Below are 11486 nucleotides of genomic sequence, written 5' to 3'. Positions count from 1 at the left end.
AGTCGTTTTCTTAGCCATTATGAAGGCAGACTGTCAGGGCTGCTGCAGGCAGGAGTAACTGTTAGGACCTAGGTGCAGTCACCTCCATCCTGCCCGACAAACCAGTGAGTCTGTCACACAGGAGCTGCTGCCCCCTCCGCCTTGGCTCTGAGCTGAGTTCTGTTTTCCTCTGCCCCAAGCTGACAGTATGTCAGTATGTCCAAGGTCAACATGCATCTTCCCAAAGTTTTCAGACTTTTATGTAACTGTTACCCTTTTCTTGCATAGCCTCAAGTTCTTTTTGGGAAGAAGAGGAAGACTTTCACACATAAGTACCTGTATCTTGACCCCATCCTGGCTTTCTGACCTAATGTAGGAAGAACCCCACCAAGGTGTATGTAGTGCTTCAAACTCGGAAGAACCCGTCACAAATACTAAAAGATTTATTGTAGGTATTTTTGTTACACAATTATGTTACACATTATGATACAAATACAGTTGAAACATTAACACAAATGGAGATTAATTCATTTAATATTTCTTTTGCAAAAAGATAATTTCTTTAGGCCTCCACCCCTTAGGACACCTGTTCCATCCGGATGAAACCCTCTGCCCCGCAGAACTGCCACTGCCCACCGCCGCCTGCACCTGTGCACCTGCCCGTGGCCCTCGCCCCCTCACCTGGGGCGCCCCCCACAGCCCAGCTGAGGCTGCACTGCCGCTCTGTCACCAAGCCAGGGCACGCCCGTGCCTTACCCAACAGACTCCCTCCCGCACCTGAAGTGCTCAGGTGCTGAACAGAGCGGGTGCTCTCTCCCCCTGTCACCCCCACCTCCTTTCCCTGACAAACATCTGCAGGACCGGTGACAACGAACTGTCACCTGGGTGAGTTTCTTTAACTCTGCTCACCGGCTTCAAAAGGTCTCCAAGCAGCTTCCCGACAGAATAAATTAATCCCTTTCCTTCCATGCAGACTGTGAGGAACCCCGGGCCAAAGTCTCTTTAAACGGAACCAGACATCATCCAGGTAGACGGCTAAAACACCTTCCTCCTCCTCTCCACACACAATCTTTTCTCACGGCCTCTGAGCAGACTCCCCTGTCTTTGGGCTTCAGCAGGCATTTCTCTACCCTTAAGGCACTCACAACTGTTTTCTTGGAAGCCCCTTCCTTCTTGCGAAAAACTTGAGAGGAACAGGACATGAACTCAAGGACGACCCCAGCGGGCCTGTCGCAGGAGCTGGTCCCCCATCGCCCAGCACGGACGGGCAGCAGAAGCTGCTGCTGACCACGCACACGGCGAGGACCAGCTCTCTGCCGGGCACAGGCAGAGCGCGCACCAGCCTGCCGAGAGCCCGGGGTCTGCGGGTATTGTCTACTGCGAACACAGTAAGCTCCTGCTTGTAGTCGAATGTTTCCAGGCCAGGGCTGGGATTGGCCCATCCCCTGACCTGGGCTTGTCTACCCCTCGTCTCTCAGACTGGTTGGAGCAGTGCTCCTGTGCTCTGCAAAAGCAGAGTTCTGCTCTGTCTGCAACTTCCCAGGCCTTTGTGTCTTCTGCACAAAGTCTGATGCACGTGGACTGAGCGCAGACCCCCACGCTGCGGCCACCGCCCCAGGCTGAAGCCTAGTCCTTCTCCAGAGGTAACCAGGGTGACTGGGGGGCTGCTTGGAACCCCACCCCACAGCATGGGTGAGGTCTCTAGCCTGCCAGATTCATGTTCTGACTCCTGGAGGGAAACCTGGGCCCAAGGTGCCCCCATGAGGACACCCCAAGGGGAGAAGAGCCCAAGACACAGGGCCCCGCCCAGCTCAGGGAGCCGCTCGCGGAGCTGCACGGAGTGAAGGAACGCCAGCTGACAGAGCATGCGCCCCGGGCTTCACTATGGAGTCAGGGGACTGTCCTGAAGGCACCCAGCCCAGGACTGAGCACTCTGGTGACACAGCGAGTCAGGTGGAGGCAGGGGGCTGGTGGCCGGGATGCTCCGAGGCACGGAAAACCACCCCTGGCTCCAAACATGAGAGTCATTGAGGTCTGACGCTTCGGATGCAGCTCCAGATCCCGCTCCTGCAGGGGCACCTTCCTGCCACTCACTGGTCTTCATTCAGGATCCCCATGTGTTTGTTTGTGAGGAAGTCCAGGAAAGGAATGTTGCAGATGGCCTGATGAATATTACTCACTGTAATTTCTTTGGGAATCCTGGTCCAAGAAACAAAGGCTGTTAGGTACGATTCTCCCAAGCATCTAGTAAGTTAAACAATTCATCCAAAGGACCAATGTCTACACAGGCCCTGACACGAGGGGATAAGGGTGCGTGACACGTGTGGCTTAGGGCCACCTGGGGAAAGGAGTGGCCAGGTGCGCTCTCTCCCCCCTCTCCTATCAGTCCTGCCTGTGGTGAGGCCCCAGCCACCCTCCTTCGTCAGCCTGATTCAGGGCTCGGATCCGTCTCCCCAGTCACAGGCGTGAGGTGGATTTCAAGAAGCTAGCTGAAGGACTAAGAAAAAAGATTCTGAGGACTGAGAAAAAGCTAAGTAAAGCACACAGCAGAACAACGGCATTTCTGTAATTCAGTCTTAGTAGGCTGAAAGCTGAGTCAAAGCCCACAGAACTCTGGGGCCACGTTTCCCATCTCTCGGTGAGATGGAGATGGAGTTAAGCCAGGCCAAGTGTGATGTCAAATGTTCCCATCAAAAGCACCCAAGTCCGTATTTAAGAAAAAAAGATCAAAACTATGAACAGTAAAGTAACAACAAACCCACAACTATCAACAACTGAACCTAAAAAACCCACACAAACTAAGCAAACGACTAGTATAGGAACAGAATCATGGAAATGGAGATCACATGGAGGGTTATCGAGGGGAGGGGGAAGGGGAGGCTGGGGGGAAAAGTACAGGGAACGAGCAGCATAATAGACAGGGGGAGGTTAAGAATGGTATGGGAAATGGAGGAGCTGAAGAACTTATATGTACGACCCACGGACATGAACCAAGGGGGGAATTGCTGGGGGAAAGGGAGTACCAGGCAGAGAGAGGACAAAGCGGGGAAAACTGGGACAGCTGTCATAGCATGATCAGTAAAATATACTTAAAAAAGTGACGCGCCCAAGTCCCTCCGTGCCTCCACATCGGGACCACGGAGGCGGGCGGGCGCCACAGCGGGCACTTGGTCCACTCGATTTTAGGTGGCACAATAAGCAGCATGACGGGAACTCCTGTTTCCCCCTCCTTTTTCTTTTCTTTTTAAAAGACTTTATTTGTTTTTAGAGAGAGGGGAAGGCATGCAGAAAGAAGGAGGGAGGAACAATGATGTGAGGGAGAAACATCTATCAGCTGCCTCTTTTAAGCGCCCTGACCAGGGACCAAACCTGCAACCCAGGAATGTGCCCCGGCCAGGAATCGAACTAAGGAGATTTCGGTTCTTGGGACCACGCCCACCCAGCCAAGCCTCGCTGGCTGGCCCGTGTTCGTCAAGGCCTCTTCCGCACTGCTCGATGCACCCCACTCCCGGGAAGTCGGACCGAATACTCCTGTCATGCAGGCCTCTCTACCCCCGGGGCACCACTGCAGCTTTATGAGTGTATGGCAGCCTTCATGCACAGCAGGGCAAAATGTCCCCTGGAGAAGGACTGCTGGGATGTGGACACCACCGGCCTGCCCGTCTGCCGTTTTTTCAGGGTCCAGGAAAAAGAGCAAAATTCAGTGTCCTCACCGTTGATAACTAGAAAGGCAGTGAAGACAGTGGCGAGCCTGCAGGCTCTATAGCAGTGACACCCGAGTGTGAAGCCAGGCTCCACCCTGCATTTGCTGGGACAGCCAGATGTGACCACCGCAAAGCCGGGGCTCCCAGCTGCTGAGCAGGGGCTATGAGTTTTGTGATGAAGAGAACTTGGGTAATCTGGGTGATGCCTGGCCCCAACGTCGGACACGTAATGGGCACGGTCATTATCTTCAATGCAAAGAGCTGGTATCTGTTCGGCCCTGCAACCTAGCGGAGTCCCGCTGAGCCGTGCCTGTGCAGTGGTGACGGGGACGCCACTGAACACTAGGCAAAGCTGAGCTCCCACGGCCAAATGACGCTCTCACCACAGCCACACCGACCCTGGGCCTGCAGGCTCTGAGTGCGTCCCCACACGGACGCCTGCAGCTCCGGCTGGACTGACGTATGTGAGCAGCACTTGCTGGGCACTCCACGGTCAGGAAACACCTGTGAACCTCCCGTCACTGCCTACAGAGACTGAGGTACCTGTTGTGGGGCGCTGCCTGGTACCCGACTGCCAGCGCTTGTCTCAGGATGTCGCTCACCAGCTGCTCCGTGGCCTACAACAGAACACACTGTCGCTGTCACAAACAGCCATCTGCTTGCAGGCCAGAAGGGACAGACCTGACCCCACCCCGTCCCCTGTGCCTTGGAAACAAGTGCATCTAAGGACCGAAAGTCTTGAAGGAAAATTTAAAGGTTCGAGTAACAGACCATGAATAACACGCCACAATGCCAGAAGCTATGACTCTGAGAAACTGAATGGGAGTAATTTTCATTAATCAGATTGTTTTTAAAATTTTTTCAAAACATTTTTTTCATTTGAGAGAGGCAGACATTGATTTATTGTTCCACTTATGCATTCGCTGGTTGCTTCTTGTATGTGCCCTGACCAGGGTTCAAACTTGTGACCTTAGGCACTGGGGCAATGCTAATCGTGCGTTCTTAAGGAAAACAAGTGAGGTTATTTGTGAGGCATCTCTGCTGTGGGAGGGGACACACCAGGGAAGGGACGGTTGTGCTGTTGTGACAGGTACAGAAACCCAAGGCTCTGCCTTGTCACCTCCTGAAACAATGGGAGCACCAACTGTCACCTCAGACTACTTAAAAAGCCCTGGAAACAACACTAAATATAACGTTAGAGTGGTATCAGCAAAGAAACTCTTACTGGAGGTTTTAACACTTAGAAGAACCATACTTTAAGTTCATTTAAAATTTCAGGAAAAAAAAAAAAACTAAACTTAAGCTTTAATAAGACGAGAAATCTTAAAACTTGTCATGTCTGTTCTATGTCTACCCTTGTCCCTTACTCAGAACAGCCTGGCGTGCAGACTGCCCCGCCGGGCTGTCCCCTCTGCCGCCAGCAGGCACCCACCTTTAAAATCATGTCCTCCACCACCGATGCGTACACGTTCTTGTGAAGCGCCACGGGCTGCAGGGTGATCCCGATCTGGAAAAGCAGGAAGCGGCACTCACTCCCACTTCTACATCAAAACCACCTCTCTCTCAGCAGGCACCCAAAGAGAGGGCCGCTGGAATCAGATATCCCATTTCTCCACATTCTGAGTGATGGTTAAAAATGTTATTACAGTCCCGCATTCACCCCCAAATTCCCTTCGTGGGACCAGCACACTGGGATGCCTGGAACCAGACTCAGGCCCTGTTTGCAAAGGTGACGAAGACATACTTGAAATATGTGTCTTGCCCCATCTTTCACCTCCCCCTGTGAGTGAAAACAAACACCGCCTTCCACTCTGGGCCCCAAGCCACTGCAGGCGGCGGCTGGTGGACAGCTGCCAAGCGCCCTGGAAGGGTAACCCCTGCTCCCCTGTACCAGGAGGTACATCCTCACCACAGACACGGCACCTGGGAGCTGTGAAAATGCGAGGGGCAGCTTACCCTCTGAAGTGTGACTTGGAAATACTATGACATGCCTCATGAAAGAAAGGTGTTTTTACTGAGGCAAACTGGAAGAAAGGAGATGAAAGTAAAAAACTATGTAGCTGCCTTTGCTTCAATTCCATGTTCAACAAGCAGCCTTTCCCCATGTAATCTGATTTCTTGCCCAAGGGCCCTGGTGTGGGAAGCAGACCCCGAGTCTGTCAGGCAGAAGCAAATCATACATTTACTCCCCGCACAAAGTCTGCCGCCAGTCCATGCAGCTGCGGGTCCGAGCACCTTGCACCGGCCTGTGACCTAGCAGCACCACAGGCCACAGCCCCTACCTTCTGGGTGATGTCACCAATGAATTCCGACCCTGGTGTTGGTGGCAGGTACAATTTCATTTCTTCCTGCTTCTCCTCCTGTTCTTTTTTGACGTTTGTCTGTGCCGGCTCTGACAGGTTGAGGACATCCACCTCCTCTTCGTTCTCCGGCTCCTTCTTCTGGAACTGCTGGAGGTCCTCCAGCTTCCGGCACAGGCTGTCGGCGGAGGACAACGACGACAGGCACTCTAAACGAGAGGGGATCAGTCTTATGAGAACGGCGGTGACAAAAGAAAAGGACTTTCCATCTCTGTAAGACACGGTCTGAGACCCAGAGAACAGGGGTAATAAGTAGCAAGGGAACTGGCCACGTTACCAGCTATGAAATTCTCCGGATCTGTAACTATGAGAACCGGTGACTCATGAGGCGGACAGGCAGCGAAGGCACCTCGGGTGTGCTGTGACTGCAGTCTGAGACCAAACAGCACACAATTCCGACCGATGCCGCCCAAACGATGCCATCTCCCCACCCCTCAAAGAGTAATGACTGATTTTTTTTCACATTTTAAGTCTGGAAAATTTAGAAATACACAGTGAAGAAAATGAAAATCGCCCATATCCTCACTGCTCAGAGATAAGTACTGTTAACATTTTAGCGCATACCTTGCATCCAGTCTTCAAAAGTCAATCTACACAAAATCTAATGAAGAGTATTAGAACTTTACAGCCAGCAGGGGCTCTAGCCATCTCCCAGTGCACCCCTTTCTTTCACTTTGTGGACGAGGCAGCGAGGTCCAGACCAGCTACAGAGTGGGCTCCGGAGCACCCAGCAGGACGGTGGCAGAGCAGCCAGCCCCTGGCTTCTTCTGTTGCACTGACTGGTGCTTGGCCACGAATCCGTCCCACTGAGAGAGCCCAGTGTACGTGAAGCACCATGCTCCACATTTACTACTGGTGAGCACAGGAGTAATCAACACAGTTTGTCTCTGTTCCCCGAAGAGCAGATACAGAACCACGACAACCCCTAGGTTCTGATCGCAGTGCTGCCAGAGACCAGAGAACGGAGGGGCCCCCAGAGCCAGGGCTCTCGGGAAAGCCGCACAGAGAAGATGGGACTTGTGCAGAGTCTGAGGGGCCCCACACCCTCCCTGTGCTCCAGGCTCCCTCAGAGAAAACAACCCTTTCTCCTCTTTAAAGTGGATCTCAAAATATTCTCCCCATGTATCTTCTATGCCCTGCTCCCCCAGCCCAATCATGTAACACAGCTGCTTGTGTTTGGATCACGAAACGACTCCTTTGATCTCAACACTGCAAGTTGTTCATGTCTGTGCCTCCAACACCGGGCCGTCCACCTGCTAGCTGAGGACACCGGAGAGTGTCCTCAGATTCAGCGAGGCTGGACAGACATGCCTGTGAGGGGCTGTCAGGTGACAAGGAAGGAGACGTCACTACTGCCTGGAGAGCAGGAGGGGGATTAGCAAAGTCTGCCAAGAAGAAGTGGTGCTGAGGAGGGGTCTCCTGACCAAACGGTGCGTGCCTATTGCATGACCTGGGCCAGCACATTCCTGGCTGGGGCACGGCACTTGGGACCCTTGGGCACAAACAGTTCTGTAGGGACTTATCAGTGGGAGGCACAGGAAGGGACATGTGGTCAGAGGTGGGCAAAGGCTCCTGTGCTCCACAGGAGCAGCCGAGTCCCGGGTAAACTGCTGGGGCAGAACCGGCCCGGATCCACCGAGGCTGAAGAGAGGAGACTGCGTGCCATGCAAACCCCCTCGGGTTGCCAGTGACGCTCGGGGGTCCACCGAAGGCTTACCCGGCTCACTGTCAATCTGGGTCAGCACGTCCTCGATCGAGTCCCCGTCACTCCTCAGGCTCTCGGGGTCAGGTGGGGTGTAGCCGTGGCAGCGACACCAGTGAGCAATGTGCTTGGTCTTAAGGGGTGCCAGGTGGTGAAATCTTGGGTTCTTCTCCAGTATTTCTTGTAAGACTTTTCTCATTGTCATTGCTCTTTGCCACTTAAAAAGAATTTTTGAGCCATCATCAAATGTTTCAACTTAGCAACATGTTCAAACAAATCATTTAATCAAAATCACCCTGCTCTCGTTAGAATCATTTTTTTTCCCTAAGGAAAACAAGCCTGACTATGTTACTCAACTTAAAAAAAAAGAAAAGAAAAGAACTTTTACCTAATGCTTATAAAACAAAATGGGTCTCCTAGGTTTGGCCTGTAAGGGTTCCCACCTGGTCTCCTCCCACCCACCCCCAAACCCAGCACACCCACCGTCTCCGGTCTCCCCCTGCATGCCTCTGTTTGCGCTGTTTCCTCACCATCCCACTGTCTGGCACAGTAGTAGCTGCCACACTGTACGTCCTCAGTATAACACTTGACTCAATTTTAATATACTGATATTCATTTAAAAATTTGTGAAAATGTTTAGCAATGCAAGAAAGGAAAGTAGACTGTTTTCAAAGGCCAGCAACAAGTCTCTGAAAAACAAGCTCTTTAACCAAGGAAAAAAACCCTATCAAATATTTAACAAAATACACTTCGAATTTTATCCATGTTCACACGACGAGGTTTACGGAAGCAGCAAGAACACACGTGCGCTTTGGCTCTTTCTCCCACAGGCCCTCGGCGGTGGGCCGTGCGTCGGCAGGGCGGACGGGGGTTACTACCTCGGCAGCCCTCCGCTTTCCGATGTTCCAGCCGTAGTACTGCTCCAGAGACTTCGCAGAGAAACAGCTGGCATCCTCACCTGGAAGCACATATCCGGCAAACTGAATGAAGCTACGCTTGAGCTCAAATCTTATTTGCTGGCGGCATGTCCAAAAGTTTCTTTAGACTTCTTTATTGAAGTATGTTCCTTATTGGGAAAGTTCAGATGCTTCTTAAGAGAGAAGGCATCTCATTTGCGTGCACTGAGAACACCCCCCTCCCTGGGAAACCGGCCCCTTTGGGAGAGAAAGCCATCTGCTGGCAGGAAGCTGTTCAAGTGGGTGGAAACGGCCCTTCCCAGGGGCCAGCAGCCTGCTCCGGCCTGCCACCGACTGCGTGGCCTCGGGGAACGCTCCACCCACCTCTCTGGGCTTCCATTTTCTTGCTGCAGAATGAGACTGTTGAGAAAGATGGTTTCTGAACTGCCTTCCAGCTCTCATACTCTGTATTTTTACCTAAATTTATTTTTTTAAAGATTTTTGAATATTTTTTCCTGCTGGGCTAGGAAAATGTCGCTGAAAGTTTACTTTGAACTACTTCAAAATGCACCTCGAAGTTTAACAAAAAAAAAAAAAAAAAAAAGAAAAAAAAACAGAAAAGATAATCTCCTTGTTATTCCTGTTGGAGTAAAATCAGCAAGGCCATCTGTGCCTGGCCTACCACTGTCACACCCATGTGACTGTGACGTAACAGGACATGCTGCACCCCTTCCCTCTGCACATTCCCGGGGGTCTTGCCCAAGTGCACACACCCGAGGATCCACAGGCCGTCTGCCCCTCAGCAGGGGCTCGGTTAGGGCAACTGTGCCGAGAAGCCATTATCCAGTCTAGCTAACAAAGGCAGTGACAGAGCAGACTTCACTGCTGGAGGTCGTGATGCATTTCTGCAAGTGAGTGACAGTGAGTGGCAGAGGAAAGACGAACGGCTTTGGAGCCAGACAGAACTGGGTTTGCACCCTGTCTCCCGACCCACAGCTAGTGATCTTGAACAAGTTACTTAACTTGACTCAGACCTGACTCCCCACCTGTCAGACAGCTGCCACCGCCTGTCCCACAAGAGACTGAGTAAGAAAGACAGCAACTGCAATGAGCCTGCAGAGCCCAGCACACTGAAGGCAAATGCTAATTTCTTTTCTTATTAATAAGCATTAAAAACCAATGCGGTTTTAATGATATACACAACAGGTCAATGATTTACATACCAAAAAATGTAAAAAATTCCTTCCGCAGATGAAAACACTAAAGACTGACTCAGTGACCAAGGTATTGGGAATTCTAAAACTCTGCAAATGACCTATCGGTGCAGCTAACACCGCCTAAGGAAACTACCACAGCGATATGAATTTACAACACATGTGATTTAAGCAAGCAGACTCAATATCCCAAGCAGTTCACAGCTTAAAAAAAAAAACGCATCCATACATCTAGTCTGATCGTCTTACTCTTTGCGGTGATCAGCGGGATCTTCTTCACCACTGCCGTTAGGAGCTGCTGGATAGTCTCCAAATGGTCTATCCTGAGGACAAAAGAAAAGAAAATTAAATTGTAAATACATGGAACACTTTCCAGTCATATATACACATAAATTTATGTATCTGTTCCCCTTTCTGGGGGAATTAATTATACTGGCAGGTCTTTCCTTCCATAGAGAGCTTTCTTTATAGAAGATGATCATTCTACACTTACGAAGGAAACATCAAGACTAAACAGACAAGACCCCAGAAATGGCAAAATATGCAAATATCCAACATTTTACTCATGTCTATAGACAGGAACACAATCTTTCTGCGCTGTGCTTGCCATGGCAGCAGAAAATCCTGTTGTACAAGCTGCACTGTTGCCTGTCACATGAAAGTGGCTGAATTTCTACAGTCCCCAGCAGTATGAGATACAGCAAAATATGTGGTCTGAGGTGGGTTCCCCATTTACAACCTGGAAAATCCTGTGAAGTATTTTTAGAAGAAGCAATGAGAGTATATGGCCCATAAGAAGGCAGCTGTTTAGGCAGTTATGTGGGCACTTGGACACAAAATGTGCACACGCCTGAGAAACTACATCACACGCAAAGTGAGCACATGCCGGCAAGCTCGCTGGAGGGAGATCTGTAACGGCACCTGCGGCTTCTGCAGCGACAACTCAAGTGCTGCCGCCAGGTCACACTGGCGTGTGAAGTGAAGACTCTGCGCTGTGCATCGATCGAGTGGTAACACTTGTCCACGCACGGACAGGCCTCCCCCATCCACGGACCCGACACTACACACACACAGCTCTGCGCATGCTCAGCTGTCACAGGCTTTTTAACAGTTTCAGAGAAACGCCCAAAATACAACTCCCTCAGAAAGGACCGAAATAATTACTTAATAACATAGTTTCCCAGCTCAGAACTTTCTTCTGTTTTCACTGCTGTCTGACCCTCCTGAGAGAGGCAGCTTGGTCCAGGAGTTTCTGGTTCGGTCTTCACTACAAGGGAAGAGCAACAAAGAGAGAGCTGTTAGGGTTTAATGACGGAAGGACACGTGCAGGCAGAAACAAAAGCCCTTCCGTGGAAACCCAGTGAGGAAACTGCCACGCCAGCTGGAGTGGGGACGCAGCCAGGAGCCTGAGATGGCGCCTATCACCACAGGGCCAGCAGACAAGGGAAGAGCTGTTAGCCTGGGTCTCGTGGGTCCTTGTCCCACTGTCGCCCTAATCTGGCATGCCTGTGACCTCTCCACAGCTAAAGATGCTCCCTTCTTTGAAAGTCCAGGTTATAGTCCATGTTCCACACAGAGTCCTACGCCCTCCACACCCTGCCAACTCTGACCAGACAGCCTAGACTGGAATA

General features: G+C 51.3%; 1 protein-coding gene across 5 annotated transcripts in view; it reads right to left on the bottom strand.

The window, feature by feature from the left end:
* Positions 1-404: 404 nt before the first annotated feature.
* The window catches only part of YEATS2 (YEATS domain containing 2), an 86430-nt gene continuing 75348 nt past the window's right edge, over positions 405-11486 (bottom strand). For 3 of the 5 annotated variants that reach the window (XM_036017753.1, XM_028504552.2, XM_028504553.2), the window contains 8 exons: positions 11020-11122; positions 10105-10178; positions 8624-8703; positions 7761-7962; positions 5966-6192; positions 5116-5190; positions 4227-4300; positions 405-2178 (listed from right to left, as the gene is read on the bottom strand). In XM_036017753.1, coding sequence (XP_035873646.1) covers positions 2070-2178; positions 4227-4300; positions 5116-5190; positions 5966-6192; positions 7761-7962; positions 8624-8703; positions 10105-10178; positions 11020-11122 — 944 coding nt within the window. In that variant the 3' untranslated portion in view covers positions 405-2069. The remainder of the gene's footprint in view (positions 2179-4226; positions 4301-5115; positions 5191-5965; positions 6193-7760; positions 7963-8623; positions 8704-10104; positions 10179-11019; positions 11123-11486) is intronic. The other 2 variants (XM_036017756.1, XM_036017754.1) reach the window with 1 other exon arrangement.

This window comes from Phyllostomus discolor, chromosome 2 (genome assembly GCF_004126475.2).
Source record: "Phyllostomus discolor isolate MPI-MPIP mPhyDis1 chromosome 2, mPhyDis1.pri.v3, whole genome shotgun sequence".
In the NCBI taxonomy this organism is placed as follows: Eukaryota; Metazoa; Chordata; class Mammalia; order Chiroptera; family Phyllostomidae; genus Phyllostomus; species Phyllostomus discolor.
Note: the sequence above shows the minus strand (reverse complement) of the source record. Positions and strands in the feature narration are given on the sequence as shown.